The sequence below is a fragment of the Helicoverpa armigera genome, chromosome 11 (genome assembly GCF_030705265.1).
Source record: "Helicoverpa armigera isolate CAAS_96S chromosome 11, ASM3070526v1, whole genome shotgun sequence".
Lineage (NCBI taxonomy): Eukaryota > Metazoa > Arthropoda > Insecta > Lepidoptera > Noctuidae > Helicoverpa > Helicoverpa armigera.
The window spans coordinates 11560231-11580158 of record NC_087130.1 but is presented as its reverse complement, the minus strand read 5'-3'; the positions used below and the strand labels follow the sequence as shown (position 1 = coordinate 11580158).

Below are 19928 nucleotides of genomic sequence, written 5' to 3'. Positions count from 1 at the left end.
AAGTCAAGCGATGTTCTTTTTTGTGATTATCAAACGTCAAATCAGTCGTTCACATACATTTTTATATAGGGTTGTTGTTCAAACATTTTTCGTGGCATTTGCTCGATCTAGAAATTATCGTTTAATTTGGTGGAAGTTAAAAATTTTAAGCCTCAGCGTACATTTATCAATAAAATATATGTGAAATACTTTGACAATTGCAAAATTCCTTTGAAAAATACATAAACAAAATGGAAACGTCACATGGTTTGTTGTGATTAGTTGAAGTGTATTTCCATGGTTAATCTCATAACAATCACGTTCTAAAGGCTACTAAAGAAGTGATACATTACTCAGTGTTTTGATTGAACTGTGGTTTGTGCTGTGTTGTGTCTAATGCGCCGACAAAATGAATTGGTTCGACACGTCAGGCCTTACGACCCTCGCTAAGAACGCTCTGAAGGAGGCTCAGAAGACTATTGACAAGGCTTTGGATATTCAGGATGAGAGTGGAGACGAGCTAGAGGAGGAGTCTACACCGCAAACCAGCGCCAAGTCATCGCCAGGTCACAGTAACACTTTACAAAAAGACAATTCGGATTTCTTTTCTTCCTGGGGTCTGACTGTCAGTGCGGAGAGTGAACAGAATGATCCTATCAAGGAGCAGCCCGTCGTCACCGAGAGTCCCTCCAAGTCGACGTCTCAGAGCATCTGGGGCTCATTTGCTGGCTCGTTCTTTGAACAACCTAAAGAAGACGACCCTGCAATCGTGAGACCACCTAAAGCTAAGTCTATGAACGTTATTTCTGATACCAAGTATGGTAGCCATGATGACTTGTTCTCTAAGAGTCAGTTGATCATGTCAGATAGTGAGGCATTAGATCACAGAATCACAAAATCTTTAAAAGATGAACTGCCTAAAGGGAATGACAGGCGAGATTCAGCAAAGTCACAGAGGTTGTCACTCGTGTCCAGTAGGAATAGTTCTGACTCAGTGGAAGTGTTGTCTCAGAGCATGAAGACAACTCCTGACTCTGAAGCGTCTGTACATTCCATATCACAGAGCAGTAGTACCGGCCAGAAACATAACTCAGAGTCTGTAGAAATATTGCCTGATAGTCTGGTTAGCCCTAGCTCCATTGAGTGCCTTGGTTTTGATAGTTATTCTAGTGAAAGAAACAGCAGCTCGTCCTCCCTCTGCCTGTCTCCTGGAGACTTGAGTGACAAGAAGTCTACTCCCATAGGTGATAAGACTGAGAAAGCTGAAACTGCTGATAGTGTCAGCTTAGTTGCTGATGACGATGAGGATACTATGTCATACAACTCCATATCAGAATGTACTGCACCCACTGTGTTAGATACTGATGACAAATCTGTGAGCCCTTTTCCTAAGCTAGTCAAGCCTGATGCAAGTAGGAAAGTTATTGAAAAAGAATTTATACATTTGGAGCAAGCTATTCTGCCACAGAGGATGCAAATTAGTGAGAATTCTTCAAATGATGGCTCTTGGTCAGACAGAACGCTAAACGCTGACAATGACAGTATTAACTTAGATGTAACTGCAGAAGAACAGAAAAAAGACCAAGAAGACATTCTTATTGATAAACTAAGTGATTCATCATCATTCTATAATGTCAATGTTTCTAATGACATGCTGAGATCAGAAAGTTCAGCATTTGTCAATGTTGAGAAGCAACAGTGCAATGAATCTAGTAGTAGCTCTTCTCAGAAAGATGGCAGTGTGAAAGAAAGGACCTCTCCGATAAGTTCTGATAGCAAAAGTGATTTAGTGAAGATAGGGTCTGACCGAACTTCAGGGCACACATCTGGGGATGAACTTGAAACTGCTACATCTTCAGATATAGAAATCATTCCAAGCCCTAATGGGGATGGGCATGGCTTTAGAAACAGTCCTGCTAAATATGCTTTTAAACAGTCAAAGTTTGATGGCACTACTTCTCCAAACCTAGTAGACTTGGTGTTAGGAAAGTCCTTAGCTACTAAGATAAGGGGTCATAACCGGGAGTTATCAGAAGCTTCAGTCCAGAGTAACACAAGTGATGAGAGCCAGGGTTCAGAGAACGAGAGACTGATGCGGAGGCTATGTGAGATGGCAGAACTGTTGGAAGCAAGAGAAAACAGGCTATTAGAGATGAGCAGAAATAATGCAGATCTGGCAGAGAATAATGCTGACCTGAAGAGTCAGGTGGAGTCGTTGATATCCAAGCATGAGGGTGGCGATATTAATACCATCACAGAAGATTACACTCAGAGAATGTCAGCACTGGAGAAGAAGTTTCAACAGGCGATCAGAGAAAAGGTTTGAATTTATGTCTTTCCTGTACTATCTACTTATTATCTAATTAACAAAACCAATGCAATGCCAATATTGATTGACAATGAAGATTACTCTGATAAGCCGCAATACTAGATTCACATTATATTGTAAAGATTTCCTTTTTGAAAACAATAATTTTAATCCCCATTTGGACACATAGATTAAGTTTAATATTTATTTTTTCAGGATCAGCTACGTAAGCAGCTAGACACATTCAAGTCAGAGTCGACCGCTCGCAAGAACTCCTCGGAGCTGGAGAACAGCCTGAAGGAGAAGGACGAGGTGATAGCCCAGTTGCAGGAGGAGGGAGAGAAGTTGGCGCGCCAGCAGCTGCAGCACTCCAATATCATCAAGAAGCTGAGGGCCAAGGAGAAGGACAATGAACAGGTCATTAAGGGCTTGAGGTGAGGAAAAATGGGACATGTTATACATACATACACGTTTTTAGGGTTCCGTAGCCAAAATGGCAAAAACGGAACCCTTATAGTTTCGTCATGTCCGTCTGTCCGTCTGTCCGTCTGTCCGTCTGTCACAGCCGATTTACTCGGAAACTATAAGTACTACAGTGATGAAATTTGATGGGAATATGTGTTGTATGAACCGCTACAAAAATATGACACTAAATAGTAAAAAAAAGAATTGGGGGTGGGGCCCCCCATACATGTAACTGAGGGATGAAATTTTTTTTTTCGATGTACATACCCGTGTGGGGTATCAATGGAAAGGTCTTTTAAAATGATATAAAGTTTTCTAAAAAACATTTTTCTTAAAGTGAACGGTTTTTGAGATATCAGCTCTCAAAGTCGTAAAAAGTATGTCCCCCCCCCTCTATTTTTATAACTATGGGGTATAAAATTCTAAAAAAAATAGAGGTGATGCATGCTAATTAACTCTTTCAACGATTTTTGGTTTGATCAAAGTATCTCTTATAGTTTTTGAGATAGGTTGATTTAACTGTAATTTACGGAACCCTTCGTGCACGAGTCCGACTCGCACTTGGCCGGTTTTTGTACTTACAACTTGTAGATTTGTGCAATAAAATGAATTGATTTATATTGCAAGTATGTGATGAAATGATTAGTTGTGCATTCAGTCCTTTGCATATAGATAATGATTCCATGCATTATTTTAAATTGTATTACAAAAGCCAAAGAAAATACATAGGTACTCAATTTTTGATAGATGGTTTAAGAGCAATCCATATTTATAATTACTGTTATGGGAAACTGATATCAAAATATGTATTGTTTGTTTTCAGAGATAAAATAGCAGAGCAGACCACGGAACTAGACAGGCTGAAGAGATCAATGGCAGCTAAGGAGGAGTTGGAAGTCAGCCAGATTGAGGCTGTGTACCGCCTCACCACTGCTAATAAGAAACTTGAGACTGAACTTATGGAGGTACCATTTATTTACTTAATAGTTTATGTACACAGTTATGTATTGAACACAGACAAGAAGAGAAATAGAGCAAATAGTACAAAGCCACAACTTATTTCATAAGAAATCTCTTTAACAGGCCCATTATACCAAAACATCAGAAAAATTGTCATTTTTGTGGTTGATATAATTCTGATGTACTTTAAAATGCACTCGTTCATAAGATAATGTTATTTGATCTAGAAATAAAATGCATATTTAATGATAATGTTGTCAATTAGTTGCTAATTATTGTTTGTCATAAATATTGTAAATAGCTCGGATTTTGAAATAAATAATGATATTATTCTTATTAAGTATTCAATTGTATTTGTATTTAGGATAATTTTTAATTAAAACTGTTGCAGTAGGCTGGAAGGCTGTAAAATGTCCATGTGTTCATTTTATGTTGTGCTTATCGCGCGCGAGAGTTCTTATCAGTTGTGCAATGCGACACCGACCAACAACAAACAAAAGAAATTATTTTCTTTTAACATGAGTTCTGAATATTGAGAATAAAAATTAATAGCAGGGGAAATATTCATAATTCTAAAGAAGCAGCATGTCGTTATGTAACTTATATTCGACGTGAAATGTTTGGTTTGCACTCTAAGCATGCCTCAAAGAGCAATTATGTACAAATACAAAGTTTCAATTTTACTCAATAACATCAAAAATCCTCATATCATCCCCTGACAAATATATATCATAAACATGTACTTGTACACGTTACAGACAAAAAGTCTGCTAGATGACACAACCCACAAGTTGGAAGGCAGCCGGCTGTCGCTCGACAGTGCTCGGCGCGAGCTGACTGAGCTGCAGCGCACCAGTGCCGAGCTGGCGCGACGCTCGGCGGGACACGAGCAGGCGCAAGACGAGCAGCGCAGGGCCCAGCATGAGCTGCAGCAAGCCCGCGCTGAGCTGCAGCAGCTTAGAGCTGATATGGTTAACGGTTAGTCGCTCCGCTAACAAAAGGAGGGGTTGCACGTAAATGTAACGATAAATCATGTAAATGATTAGTCTTAAATTGCCTTTTAAGTTTCTTAAGTAAATCCAACAGTTTTTACCTCATAAAAAATAAATATTAAATAAGTTTTAAAAAATGCCTTATTTTAATTTCTTCAGAGGAAAATAAATGGGTGGCGCGTGAGCAAGTGCTGCGGCAGGAGCTGCGCGAGATGCGCGAGGCGTGGTCCGCCGTCGAGAGCAGCAGCGACGCCGGCGCCGGAGACATCCCCGCCGCCGCCGTGCTGCAGCAGCTGGCCCAGCTCCAGCGAGCCGCCCTGCAGCGCGACCAGCACCACGCGCACGTGCTGCGCCAGCGCGCCCAGCAGCACGGTGAGTACCGGCGACATGTCCGCCGCCGCAGCTCCAGCGCGACCAGCACCACGCGCACGTGTCGCGTCACGTACTCACACATGTCGAGGACACAGTTGCCGAAGAGAGCTTTGACCAGTTGCCGCAAAATCACAATAGAATGCATTTCCCTTATGTACTCCCCTAAATACTCTGTTATCTTCCATCTTCCCCCCACAGCGGAGACGGAGCGTGCCCTAGCCGCGTCAGTGGAGCGCGAGCAAGTCTCTCGCGAGGAGTGCGGCGCGCTGCAGCAGCGCCTGGCGCACGTGGACGCGGCGCTGCAGGCCGCGCGGGAGGACCTGCAGCACGCGGCGCGGCGCGAGGAGGAACTCGTCGCCAGGCTGCAGAGGGCAGAGGATGAACTTACTCTGTAAGTGCCATACATATAGGAACCCACTGCAATTTAGTTTGGCAATGCGTGATAAAAACTACAGATGCTGTGAGTCCAAAATATGACCACTAGACAGACGTAACCGTCCCTTATATATTAAAGGCTGATTTTAACAACAAAACCCGCGACATTAAAAAAAATTCTTAAGGAATCTGTTTCATCAAATAGAACTAAGGCAAATTAATTTGATAAGTTATTCTGTTTCAATTAATTGATAGAAATTGACAATGACATCAAAATGATGTTCTACAGATATAAATATATGCTCAGGAGACAAAAATATCAAATATTGTAACATAAAGTTTAATTTACTATTGCTATGAACAGTAAGAGCCAAGAACTGGAGACGTTACGGACTCACTACGAGTCCCGGCTGTCTGAGCTGCAGCAGCAACTGACGGAGACGGAACAACTCCTGGCCAACGAGAGGGACGCGCTCGACACCGAGAAGAAGAGAAATGCTATACTACAGGTATTGTGTTATTAATCATCTGCCAATGGTTACATGTACTGCAACTGTTTTTCTTGACGGTTTTTTTTTTTTTTTTTTTTTCAAATCAGTTTATTTTTCATCTCCACAAATTACAACAAGTTATAGAGTTGACAAGACAAATTGACGGAAAATTAGTAATTTGTGGGAGATCTGGAGTCTAAACTAAGCCGAAGCCTGTACTATAGATCTCCAGGCCCCCCATTTAACAACATTATAACAACTGTCAACATGTGAAACACTTTTTATGTGTCTGTGTGATTGTGTGTATATGTGTGACAGGGTGTGTATGTGTGTGTGTGTGTGTGTGTGTGTGTGTGTGTGTGTGTGTGTGTGTGTGTGTGTGTGTGTATGTCTATGTGATGGTGTATACTGTATGGTGTGTACTAATTATAGTAATGTAATAGTGCAAAAGAAACCTCATTTTATGTTTGGACCTCAAGGATTTTTTCAGTTTCGGAGTAATTAAGGGTCTGCAACCATTTATAAATTTTATTTTTGCTTTCCATTATGGAATTATTGGAGAAAGGAATTATTTTATTAACTTTGTTTAACAACATAGCACCACGGTAAAGAAAAAATCTTTGTGCAAATGAGGTGTTCATAGCAGCCGTCTCACAAACCGCATGCTTTCTTCTAGTCTGAGCTATGTGTTTTTTTCTGTTCTCTGGTAAGTCACTCAGTTTGTGAAGTATAGTTTGCAAAATGTAAATTTGGCGCACAGTGAGGACTTGCGCTTCTTGGTATAAATTAGAAGTAGGGAATAGCCGAGGTTTTGATAAGCTCACTTTTAGTATCAATCTTTGCGCTCTTTCCAGGGTTATAATTTTTGATTTGCAAGCTCCTCCCCAAGTAGTAATGCAATAAGATATAATTGACTGCGCCAAGGCCTCGTATACCAACTTTATAGTTTTACTGTCTGCCACGTCACGCAGAGATTTAAAAATATATGTTAGTTTTCGGATTCTATTAGATATCGCATGTATGTGGTTTTCAAAATTTAAGTTGGCGTCAATTTCGATTCCGAGATATTTAATACATTTAGTAGGTAAAATTTTGGGACATGTACAGCTTGGGATAGGAGGAAAATTACATTTGTGGGCATATATGTTATTGGTAAGATCTGCCATTTCTCTTCGATTTTGAATAGAAAACACAATAAATTTGGTTTTGTCGCCATTTAGAGTAAGGTAGTGTGACGATAGCCAGTGACAGATTTTATTAAAACCATCCTGTGCAAAGCTAAAGAGTTCCTCCCATGAATCCGCAAAGAAGGTTACCGATGTATCATCTGCATAAGAAGAAATGCGGCAATTTTTAATATTAAGAGTGCAGAGCTCGTTTATGTAGCAGAGGAAGAGCGTTGGCCCGAGAATACTGCCTTGAGGCACACCGAATGTTATTGGAAGTTCATCACTGATGTTGTCACCGATTTTTACGCATTGGGATCTATTGTGTAGATAATCAGATAACATAGCTAGTGGGGTGCCTCTAATACCTAGTGCCTCCAGTGTCTCTACAAGACAGGTGACAGAAACAGTGTCAAAGGCCTTAGCGAGATCGAGGAAGATTGTTAAACATTTCTTTTTATTGTCAAGCTTATTAACCAGAAAGTTAACAAGATCAAGAACAGCATTATTAGTTGAGCGGCCTGATCTAAAACCGTATTGCGAGTTCGAGAGTAGATTGCCATCTTCCAGGTATTTAGTAAGCCTGCTATTTATTATGCGTTCAAATAATTTCGATATAGAGGTTAATATTGCAATCGGTCTATAGTTACTGACACTGCCCCTATCACCCGTCTTGTATATTGGGTGTACTACAGCTCTTTTCAAAGAATCCGGGAAGACCCCAACCTCAAAGCAGCGATTTATCAAATTAGTAAGCACGGGAGTAATTGACTTGCAGGTCTTTTTAAGAATATCGGCGCCGATTTGATCCCAGCCTGGAGCGCAGTCACTTTTTAAAAGCTGTATCGTTCTTTCGACTTCTTCATGGTCGGTTTGTAGGAGAACAAAAGATTTAAGGGGAGGTTCTGTAGTTTTCTTAAATTTTGGGAATCGAGTAGCCATTATTTTGTCAGATAGACGTTTGCCGATATTGGAGAAGTATTCATTAGTTTTGTTAACAGACTCTTTGGGATTTTCAGCAATTTTTAAAAGTTGAAGTGGTTGTTCATTTTTGTTTTTGTTGTTAGTAATTGTTTTAATGGTGGACCAAAGTCTTTTTGAATTATTTTTAGACATCAATAATTGACTTCTCTCATACTGTTTCTTAAGTTTTTTTAATAAGTTGTTGCAATAGTTACGGTATCTTAAGTACGATATTTTTAATATTTCATTATTTGTGTTTAATTTTAATTTTTTATGCATCCGATCCCTAGTGCGTATACAACGTAATATACCAACACTTATCCATGGTTTTATTGTAAATTTACTTCTAGGTGTTAATCGCCTTATCGAGGTGTTTGCAACTAAAAGTTGCATTATGGAAATGAACTTGCTCACTGCGATATGTAAATTAGGTTCTTGATAAACTTCCACAAAATTATAATTTTCGCAATCGGTTTTTAATTTTTCTGTGTCAATTTTAAAGATCGTTTTTAGTTTTGTTGATTTATTAAAAGTTATGTCAGTTTTTAGGCAAAATAAGACAGATTCATGGTCCGTAATACTGGTTCCCAGGGTAAATGTGAACGCACTTAATTTCGTTTTCAGTAGCACATGGTCCAAACATGATTTTCCCCTAGTTGCTGTGTTGATGGCAGGAAGTAGTCCATGATAGGTAATTGTGTCCATGTATGCCGTGTTGGTGGGGCTCATTTTAATTAGATCAATATTTATGTCTCCAACTATGATAATGTTTTTGAAAGACGAAAAACCATCTAACAGTGCATTTAAGGATTCAATGAATGTATCTGGTTTTCTAAAACTTGGCGGTCTATAAATCGCAATCAATATTGTGTGGTTTTGTATCTTAATTGTCAGGCAATTTGCTTCAGAAAGGGAAGGCTCCTCTACAGTACATTCAAGGTTACTATTAGTGTAAACTACGAGACCGTCATTTTGATTGAAGTTGTCATTTGTTTTGAAAGCATTATATCCCTCCAGCAAAGGTAAGTTGACGACATGGGATAACCAACATTCAGACAACACTAAAATGTCACAGGAGAGTTTTAGCCGTTTAAGAAGAACTTGAAATTCCTGGAAGTTGCATGATAGGCTGCGGATATTCTGTTGTAAAATATTTAGGTATCGAGTAGGATGGTGAAGATATCCAATACATTCCTCTGGTTCACAAGAAACATGTGTAGAAATACTAAACTGGTCAATGTTTTGTATTAAATTATCTGTAGTATCGAATGAAGCATATAATTACTACTAGTAAAATAACAATGCAGCTTATATTTATTGCTTTAACTTGAAAGTAAAGGTAATAGTCACAATTGTTGAATACGTATAGAATAAAGACATCCACTATTTGTAATGAGAAAAAATATATATATAATATTGTATTGATGTGTGTTGAGGTGAAGATTGTGTGTGTGTTTATTGTGTAAAATTGCGAGTATGCTCGAAGAGTGTAACGTGTTTGTGTGAGAGTGTAGGCAGACACATGCATGTACTTTATAGAAATTACATATAAGTATATACAGCCACTATAGTAGCATGAAATATTACCAACATGATAATTAGTTTTTAAATTTATACAATAACACTTTATAAAAAGGAGCAAGGACGATAGTCATTGCAACTTTAGTGCAGACAAATCTTCTTCACAGGAAATTAACTTGGATTGGTCACCTTCGTTCTGACGAATAAATACCCTTCCGTACGAAGTCCAACAGCCCGCGTAGTTGAAACTTTTTACAGATTGGCGTGCCAAGAAATATAAGCGCCTTCCATTAGCAGTAAGAGATTCCGATATGAAAATAGGTTTAGTTTCACCAGTTAGTTTCAAATGTCCAGTGTTCAGTTTCTCTTTGCTTTCTTTATTGAAAGTTTTCGAGGCTTTCATGATATTTTCTTTTAGTGTGGTCGCTGAAAATTCCACAATTACTGGGGCCGTTCTGTTCTTCGACATTTTTGGTCTGAAAATGTTTTTTATATCGGACTCTTGAACTTCAATCTTCAGAGCGTCACCTAAGTTTTTAACCATACTGACTAGAGTAGATTTATTTTCAGCTTGTTGAGATGGCACATTTTTGAGCTCCAAAGTTGACGCTTTTGCATTCCGTTCAAGTAGTTCTACTTTTTGTTCTAATAATTTGATTTGCTTTTTGAACGCAGTATTTTCTGATTTTGTTTGCTTAAGTTCTTGCAAAATTTCGTCGTATTTAGCTGACATCATCTCAATAGAGGTTTTAATTTCCGTATTTTGCATGATCATTTTAGTCATTTCAGTTTCCAATTTCATAGCTTGGTCTTTTTGTTGTTGCTGTACTTTTGCTAACATTTCCTTTATGTCGGTTAAGGCGGAGTCTTCAAATTTACGTTTCATACGGCGTGTAATGTTTATTTGTCCTCCGCAGCCAGGATCAGAGCCGACACAGTCGGATGCGGAGTCAGACTCCTGTGTTAAAATACTCGGTAATAGTAGTGATTGTTTTCCTTCAGGCGGGGTGCGCTGAGTAGCCATAATATTTACGAAATAGTTCAAGAATTTCTTGTGGTACCAGGATAGCAGCGAGCTGTGGTAGTGTTTTCGGTGTAATACACCGCACAATGTGTGAGAATACCCGTCCTTATCTCTCCTAGCAGGGGCACGCAAAGACGACGAAGGAGGCGTCTTACTCGCACAAAGGGGTCAAGCGTTCTGGTCACCGATCGACGCTTTAGTACAAAAGTGCCGACCGTCCAGTGTAAGGAGACCTCTCAGTTTAAGTATGTAAAGGATTACTCACACGTGGGATTCTATGTGTGCTGCACGTTGGCGTCTTACACTTGATGCTTTCTTGCGCCCTAGTACTTCGTAGTTTATTTTGTGAATTATTTACGTAAAAATCGAATATTTAAATAGTATAATTAAAAATAATAATTGACACAGTGGACACGTCTTGACGCTTTCGCGATCCGAAGGGAAGGGAATAAAAAGTTTTGAAAAATAAAAAGCTATTTTATGTTTTTGTGAAGGCTTTAGTATATGTCCTTACTAAATATTATATAAATCGTTAGTAAATTGTCGTAAAAGATGAGACACGCTTAAATTAGCTTCATTTGTATGTAACTATATATGTAAGAAATTCTTGGAATCTTAATTTGACCCGGCCTTGGATTAGGATGAAATTTTGCACACACTCGAGTTTTGATACATGACTAGCATATTTTTTTGTTTTTAAAACTATTTTAGTACCAATTATGTCTTTCGTATTTATGATTTCATTTCGTATATTCGATACTAATATGTATTTGTCTATATGTATCAGGAACAGGTATCAAGTCGCGGCGACATGTCCCCTCCGCATTCCGTCGCCTCTGACTCGCTCTCCGCATCGCTCTGGCATTCCGTGAGTACTATACTACTTCCTAAACATTATATTAAAAATTTATTTAAATCAATAATGTTACATTATGTGTTAGGAAAGGTCATAGAATACCGCTGCCTTGCAGGATGATCGTGTATTGAATATCGAGTTCAATACATATTTTAATTAGTTGTGGGTTTTCTTATAAATGTTGTCATATAATTCTGTAGTGTTAAGAGCATCATGGTTGTGTTCCAGGAGGCGGGCGGCGAGGGTTGCGCGACGCCGCCGGGCGGGTCGGCGCTGGCGGTGGAGGACGCGCTGGCGCAGCTCACGCGCCGCGACGGCGAACTGCGCGCACTGGCGGCGCAGCGAGACGCGCTGCTCAGCGAGCGGACACACCTCACCAGGCATCTGGCGCGGCTGCAGGCACAGCTCGACACCGCACAGGTACCTGCGCCACAACGACATAATCCGATAGCGTTTAAGTCGAAATAGGCCCGAGCAAATCGGGTCCTTCTAGCAACGAACGAAATTGAGACCCAGATTCCAACAAATCACAAGTTTTTAAACAACCAATAGAATTTCGTCATTCAGACATCTTAAAAATTCTTCAGAAATTCCGTTGATGGTTAAAAAAACTTCGCCACATTGCTCCGTTGGTATCTGGGCCACAAGTGCTGTCATTCTGTTAGTATCAGGCTAACAAGTTGTCCGTTGTCACAGAGTGTGCAGGAGCAGTACGACGCGCTGCTGCAGATGTACGGCGAGAAGGAGGAGCAGCTGGCGGAGCTGCGGCTCGACCTGCACGACGTCACGCAGCTCTACAAGCAGCAGCTCGACGAGCTCATCGCGCTCAAACAGAAGCGATAGCCGCCGCCGTGTACACTGCCGCCTCGCGGCCAGGGACGACACGGCACGGACAAGAAATAGGCAACTAATAAAAATACTCTTTTGCAAATAAACTGGCACGCGAAATCTTGGTTTTATCGACTTTATGTATATAGTTCAAAAGGTTTTAATGACTGGGGTATGGTACTAGCAGCAAAAGGGTTAGCGTTAGAGTTATACAGTGGTTAAAACCAAGATTTCGCAAAAGTGACAGTTTTTTTTGCAAACCGTTTATAAATAGAGTTTAATGTTAAAATAATAAAAATCTGCTACCAATTTAAACTGTATGTCGATACTGTTAAGTTCTATTTTTATTTGTTGCCTAAAATTACCGTTCCGTGCCGTCGATGGACTCGAGGCCTTATTCTGACATATTCTGTACACTAGCGACATCTATAGCTAAGTGATGAAAAAATATTGGGAATAACGTTTTGGTCTTGAAAGCAACATAGAAAAATCATTTAGGAAATTACTCTTATCAGGCGAACGACAATAACACCAATCATTATCTTTTATTAAATTTTAGAGAAAACAAGAAACTTCATGCAAATATTCTGTGGAATTATTTGCACATACTACGACCATTTTATTGAGTTCCATTTCAATGTAATGCAAACCGAATATGTAATGGATAACTCAGTGAAGATGAAAACCTGTTTTGTGTTCCATAAAAGCATATCAGTATATTATTAAACAACAGCAAAATTCATACTGCGATTGAGGCTTATCGGTAAAGGTTTAGACAAAATTAATTAAATTATTTATAGATGTGGTGCTATAATATACCGGGCGGTATCTGCAATTGTTTGCTTGTTTTACAAAATTAAGTATATTATGAAAATATTTTGCCAAAAGCATACTAAGCTACTCGTTGCTGTTTTCATCTCTCAGCTTCATAATTTAGAAGTATAGACATTACGAAAACTTGTATGAGGGGCAATTTCATCTGACTTTATAGTGATAATGAATTAATATAGATGGCGCTATTAGGGGGTTTTATAGTAGTGTACCCGCACACTGCAGAATAAAAATAGTCAGCCGACAGCTAGCCCTATGGTTGGTATGAAAATCATGAATTCAAACAAAGTTTTTAGACAGGCTGATAACGGCGAAATAACTGATAGTTTTTCATACGTTTCTGTACTTATCAAGCGGCCAATCAAACTGTCGTCCGACTGAACATTCTGCAGTGTGCGGGTACTCATTAAATTATGTATAGTGTAAGTATGTAAGTCGCGCTCGCGGTATTTCTCTAGATATTTTGCTTCCGTCTTGAGATATTATATTTGCCAAACGTTGAACGTTCCTTTTTATATTTCGATCTTGTCATATTAATATAATGTCACCTAAATGCTCTATAAATATAATATATTCTAAAAGTATATTGATATAATTATTTAACATGGTTTATAATTATATAATTATTATTGCACATAAATGTCATTAATTATTGTGTACAATATAGTTTTAAATTCTTCGTGACTTGTTGGAATGTTTTAAAGACTTCGGGAAAAGATTTAGGAAGACAAACTATTTCGTGTACTAACTATAATAATTTAGGACTATTCGTAACATCGGCTGGACCTTTTAATTTGAGGCGAATTTCAGACCAAAAAGATCTACAATAAAATACTCAAGTTGTCGTAAAATTCTCTCGTGAAATTATTTGTCTTCCTAAAGTGGAAAGAATCCCAGCTGCACTTGGGAAGTGTGAAGTTAATGTTTGCAGCACTAGTTGTGTGGAGTGCTTCTTGTGATACCTGCGCGGGACTGTACTAAAGTATTCTTTATTTATAGCTAGGGGATTATGGGCGTGTTTATTATAGATATATTGCAAGGGACGTGAAGTATAGCAGACAGTTGTGCAGAGGCTACAAAGCAAGCTGCTTTATAAGTGGAACAGTTGATTAAAGATAATATACCTATCACAAAATTATATCCAGCCTTGTCGGATGTGATAAATAACGGTTTGTAGCCAACTGTGAGCTGTATTTCACGTAGACTAGAATGTACTTTTAAGTCATATTATAGCGCATTACCCCATCTAATGAACAGGTTCAAATTGTAAGTTCCTTCACAATACAGTTTAACCCACATGTGTTTATTGTTATGTAAATAAATATAAACTGCCAATTATAACGAGTGACTTTTATCTTATCCTGCAATAAAAGTTATGAATATCAGAGGTGTTTCACACTATATTGCTTTTTACAATTTTAGCAAGTAACTAAGGAGTTTGGGAAAGGAATAGTTAACAAATAAAACATCATGTTCTACATACACCATTTATTTTAATATGAAGCGATACAAGCACACGGTCGGCGGATGCATCGTAATGATTAGACCATAGACTACAATATGGATATCTATGACAGGTCGAACTAAACGCGCCTTCAGAACGCGGACACAACATCGAGAAACTAACATTCAATTTATCTATGAGCGAAATTTACTATTGCTCGCTGGAAACTATGACAGTACATATTATTAAATATTCTATATCTATGGGGACACTTAACGCTAAAGCCTCTCCCATAGTTTATTCCACATCTTGTGTTGGGTAGGGTCTAACATTTACTATGAAAAACATGGTCTAAATCATGATGTTACAGTATTCAGTGTAGAATCGAATGCATCCGCCGTTACAAGCACACATAGACACGTCCGTATAGACGCCACACACACAGACACACATGAAGGTTACATAATGCGGTACGCGATACATAATATTATATGTTATTATGTACTCATCACTTGTAAAAATATTGTAGGGCCACATTTTTGTCTGGAATCCTAAAGATTGTCAGAAAAAAAAAATATATTCAACATTTTTAATTTAATATAATGTCGATAAATGTGTCGATCATCAATTTGATGTCCATTATTCTTCAGTATCAGTGAATTTTGAATTGACTACAGCGATACGATACAAATAAAAAAAAAACATGCAAATAATTACTTTCATCTCGTCATACAAATTATTATTGCGGCCTACGTTGGGAAAATACTTCAGACGCCACCAAGTTACAACATATTTTATACTGTCAGTAAAAGAAAGTATGGATCTACATAAGTATAATTTTAGTTCTCAAAAAAAAAACTAGGTATCGTTTTATTACAATAATCTGGTCTTCCACATATCATCACGATTCAGCACTTAGTGTAACCATGACAAACGAGTGCACAGGTAGCTAAGCGTTGTTGATCATAATGAAAACTGCAAAGCAGATAAATATTAGGATGACAGTAAGGTGATTTTTTTATACATCAGATAAGTTGAATTTACTAGTCTGTTACATTGAGAGAATTTGGCAATTATCTTAAAAGATTAAGTTCTTGGATGTCACAAATCTCATCTTATTGTTACTATTGACTTGATTTTGTCTGGTTTATGACACTTTAGTTGGTGGCGCCTGATTAATTTAACATTATAATTTTTACAAGAAATGAGTACCACTAAATTAATGTCTACATTAAGATACATTTATGCGTTAGAATATAGAATATCGAAATATTGTTTATAAATGTTAACATGAACAGGATTATTTGAGAGCTAGCGAGTTTCGTGCAAAACTCCTACTTCTGTATTTATTCTGGTTTCTATTTGAACGGCCTATTACTTGGAATATAAGTCTAAAGTTATAATTTATACCAATTCAGCTATGGTGAGGATGCTACGGTTTAATATTTAATGCAACTATGATTGCATGCTGTATGGGATCTACATCTTAAATGACATTACAATTACGTCCAGAGACAAAAAATGAATAGATTAGTGTTGCCATTCTGCACACTTCGTTGCGTTGTTATCAATATTTTTTTTTGGATTTTTTAAGTATTTTTTTATATTAAAAGTTATCATAGATGAGCTACAAATGAATTTTGTACGCCAATGATGTCACTAACGTGAGAAGTTTCTCGCCTTGACTCCATCATGTTTATAGAGATAAACACAGTAATCGCACGAGTGCGAGAGAGACATTACTTAAGTTAACGCGAAATGTTGACGAGCGAGCATGTAGCGTGTAACAACGAGTCGTTGTATATATAGACTACATGAGATGACGAGCTGCGTTACATTTCTGACACGATACAACGAGATGCCGCGCGGGGCATGTCCGTCACAGTCGCGGGTCGCGGCGCCAGCTCGCCGGGTCGCGGGTCGCCGGTCGCCACGTCGCGCTGCTCTTACAACTACGCCGAGTATTATCAGTCGGAGACGCCGCCCCTCGGCCGGGCGGCGCCGGCCTGACAGTTGTTCCGTGTACCCGGGGTCGGGCTCGGCTCGGTTTGTTCTGAGCCGCCGAGTGTCGCGCACGTGTCCAGGACACGCTGCGTTACAAACGAAAACGAACAAAAAAGATAAAACTAGTAAAAAACGTGGTACCAAAAGTGAGGCTTAAACGAGTTATTCCGTCCCTCTGTGCGGCCCGTGCGGCCTTTACGGCCTGGGCGGCGGGGGGCGGTGCCGGGGGCGGGGCCGGCTGTCGGGGGGCGGGGCAGCGCCGGGCGGCGCGGGGGGAGGGCTCACACCCACGCCATCCAGCCCTCGTACATCATGCACAGGTTCCCACTGCAAACTGCTTCCTTGATCATGTGCTCCACCTGTAGATACATGTCAGTTAGCCGATGTGTGACCTCAGTTAAATGGTGTCAGTATATATGACATTGTGTATGTCAGTATGTGTGTCATTGTGTATGTCAGTATGTATGTATGTCATGTGTGAGTGTATGTGTACCTGGTCGTGCAGCGCGTGCCGGCGCTGCGAGAGTGCGTCGTCGCGTCCCTCCAGCTTCAGCCGCACGCGCTTCCACACGCCCGCGCCCACCGCGTTGCGCTCGCCTCCTGAAACATTCAATATTTGCATTATTCATTTTAAACTATTTGTTATCCCTTAACAAGTATAAAATAAAGCTACATGACTCAACTGACATGGAAAGATGATCATCCTTGTGTCATAACAGTTTCTGTATCATCAGTCACGTTAAATAATAAGTCCTGGCTGTGATATGAACAGGCGCCAGTACATCAGGCTACTACAAATACAACAATATACTGACCCTGCCTGATGGCGTTGGTCTTGCCGGGCGCGGCGAGGGCCTGCTGGCGCGTCAGCTTGCGGGCGCCCGATTCCGACACCCAGTTGCTGTGTAGTCTGCAAACAAAATATCATTCATTATATACTAGTCTAATGACTAAATACTTAAATGTTAAACTTGAAGTCGTAGTTACGTAAATTGCTGCGAGAGAAGGACTAAGGATGGGTTGCACCATTCGGCTATAACAACGATAACCAAATCAAAGTCATGATTCGGTTACCCATGGTAAGATGGTGCAATCCACTCGAATTAACATTATGTTATATATTACAGTTGAATTATAATGGACAATTTACTGTTCTGACGACATCTTGCATACCTTATACCTTGAAGATGTAAATTTTTTATTGATGAATTTATTTATTGCGTCACAAAATACCCGATTAGTGCTCACAGTTTTTCCATGATTAAAAAATATTTTTTCATTATTTGTAAATAATGGGATAACAATACATACTGTAAGAGCGCATCATGGTGCTGCGCTAGTCCGTCGAGCAGCGCGGCGGCGGCGTCCCGAGCCTCGCTGACCGCTACCTCGTGGTCGCGGGTCGTCCACAGCGCTTGTATCTGATCCGATATTGTCTTCTCTTGAGATAAGAACTCTGAGGCTAGGTTGTTGCCCTGGAAAATGAATAAAATAAATTTTGTAAATATATCAACGATTGGATTGATTAAATGCCAGATCGTTCGTCCACCAGTAATCCTCTCCTATCCTAAGCAAAGGCAAAGGTTAAATTGGTAAGTAGAGAATGCAGGTTGCTGATGATAGAGCAAACTGGCGAATCTTGGAGAAGTTCTTTGTACAGCAGTGGGTGTTTTTCGGTTAACAAGATGATGAGAACCATTCATTATTCAAAATAAAAAGTGATATATCGTTTTTGTGTTGGTTTGGTTTTGCTTTTAATTTTTAGATTCTTTAAGACTGGTGTTAGACTTATTGGTTTTTGTCTATTTGTAACAGCTAGGACGAGATGATGAATGATAGTTGGGAGATACAGTTTAAAATGTTTTCTAAAACATTGTAATTGATGTCAAAGATATAATTAGAAAGAAAAATTGCATTGTTGCTTGGCCTGATCTGGGATTGAACCTACACGCTTATATTTGAGAGGTTGTGGTTCCACTAGGCTACCACGAGTTTCCCTTCTTCTTAGAGTTAACTGTATTAAATAGATAAGATAATCAATAAACTGTATAAATAATGAATGCTAGATAATGTCTACATTTGGTAAAGGAACCAAATCTCTGTATCATACCTCATGCGCTTGCGCGAGTGTGAGCAGCGACTGGCGCACATCCTGCATGAGGTGCGCGCGCGCGGCGGCCGGCGCCGACGCACGCTCGGCAGCGGCCCGGCGAGCCTCGCCCGCCGTGCGCACGCGCTGGCGCCGGGAGCTGGACTCCGCGCTCAGCTGGGAGATCATCTCGCGGAGGAGCGCTGATACGTTGTCTACCTGTGAGGGGAGAATATGTTTGTTAAATGTTGTTACGTATTTGGCTAATAACATAATTAAAAAAATTGTAACAAATTGTGTTAAAACACTTTATTGATTCACTATGAAAACGACAAATAATATGAAACTCGAAAGTTCATAAAAATAGACAATTTTACGATCAGTTTCAATTCTACTAGTTACTGATAATCTCTAATAGCCTTTTAAGAACTTATCTGACAGACGAATAATAACTTTCTGTTTTACAGGTCTCGAATCATCTAGCAATTAATAAATACAACCCATATCTGACAGACAACATGAACCATCGAACAAATAACTAACACTATCGATAAATCAGTGAACATAAATCTAACATTTAGTCAAGCAAACATTTTAACTATACTTTTACACAATAAAAAAGCTATGAATTATCTTACCCATTGTGTGTCAATATTTCCTTCAGGATGTAACATCTCCATAAGTGACTCTTCAACTGGAGATACTTTCAAAGAATATTTCTGTGCCAGTGTGCATGCCTGAAATCAAACAATAATCCAATATGAATGATATAATTATCAAATATTATAGTGTAGTTAAAAACTTCTACTATATAATATTTTTTTGCTTAGTGTCAAAAACTACAACTTGAAATCTTGTATGAATACCATCGAACAATAGAGGTTCGATTAACATATTACAGCTAAATTCAGTAGCAATATTGTTGTCACATAGTTTCAGAATAATTACTCAATATATCCCATATAAAAATACAAACGAGCCTAATATAACATGAAGAACGTTGGGAGCCCATCATCTTCTTTCTTCTTCCGAGTCTTTTTTCCCAACTATATTGTGGTCGCCTTCCAATCTAACCAGATGCAGCTACGTAGCAGTGTTTTACAACATGTAGTGTATCAGCCTACCTTCTCCCAATGATGCAGCGCAGTCAGCACAGCATGGTGCTGCCGGCCCCTGGCGCGAGCTGGTCGCTGTGCAGCCGCCGCTCTCGCGTGCTGCGCCAGCGCGGCGGCGGCGGCGGTGAGGCGCTGGGCGCGGGTG

At 39.4% G+C, this 19928-nt stretch overlaps 2 protein-coding genes across 2 annotated transcripts; one reads left to right on the top strand and one right to left on the bottom strand.

Moving 5' to 3' along the window:
• The first annotated feature begins 24 nt into the window (after window positions 1-24).
• Window positions 25-14516, top strand: LOC110375557 (TATA element modulatory factor). The gene is made up of 10 exons (XM_021333701.3): window positions 25-2299; window positions 2504-2721; window positions 3576-3717; window positions 4471-4690; window positions 4864-5076; window positions 5275-5467; window positions 5816-5960; window positions 11404-11484; window positions 11701-11892; window positions 12169-14516. Exons 1-10 carry the CDS (start codon window positions 389-391, stop codon window positions 12313-12315), a joined length of 3462 nt encoding a protein of 1153 aa, XP_021189376.3. The 5' UTR covers window positions 25-388; the 3' UTR covers window positions 12316-14516.
• An 88-nt stretch (window positions 14517-14604) lies between these two features.
• On the bottom strand, window positions 14605-19922 carry LOC135117478 (serine/threonine-protein kinase Smg1-like). The gene is made up of 7 exons (XM_064036804.1): window positions 19793-19922; window positions 19307-19405; window positions 18690-18887; window positions 17891-18054; window positions 17395-17489; window positions 17073-17179; window positions 14605-16938 (listed from the first exon to the last, which is right to left on the bottom strand). The coding sequence occupies exons 2-7, from the start codon at window positions 19346-19348 to the stop codon at window positions 16861-16863; spliced, it is 684 nt and encodes a 227-aa protein (XP_063892874.1). The 5' UTR covers window positions 19349-19405; window positions 19793-19922; the 3' UTR covers window positions 14605-16860.
• Between the last annotated feature and the right edge of the window lie 6 nt (window positions 19923-19928).

What these genes read in the sequence shown, in the direction of transcription:
- LOC110375557 (XM_021333701.3), top strand. Translation starts at nt 389, where the DNA reads ATGAATTGGTTCGACACGTCAGGCCTTACGACCCTCGCTAAGAACGCT. An exon ending in CAGGTCATTAAGGGCTTGAG is followed by an intron (nt 2,722 to 3,575) that starts GTGAGGAAAAAT and finishes GTTTGTTTTCAG; the next exon opens with AGATAAAATAGCAGAGCAGA. An exon ending in AGAGAAATGCTATACTACAG is followed by an intron (nt 5,961 to 11,403) that starts GTATTGTGTTAT and finishes TATATGTATCAG; the next exon opens with GAACAGGTATCAAGTCGCGG.
- LOC135117478 (XM_064036804.1), bottom strand. Translation starts at nt 19,348, where the DNA reads ATGGAGATGTTACATCCTGAAGGAAATATTGACACACAATGG. An exon ending in GAAATATTGACACACAATGG is followed by an intron (nt 18,888 to 19,306) that starts GTAAGATAATTC and finishes CTCCCCTCACAG; the next exon opens with GTAGACAACGTATCAGCGCT. An exon ending in CACTCGCGCAAGCGCATGAG is followed by an intron (nt 18,055 to 18,689) that starts GTATGATACAGA and finishes TTCATTTTCCAG; the next exon opens with GGCAACAACCTAGCCTCAGA.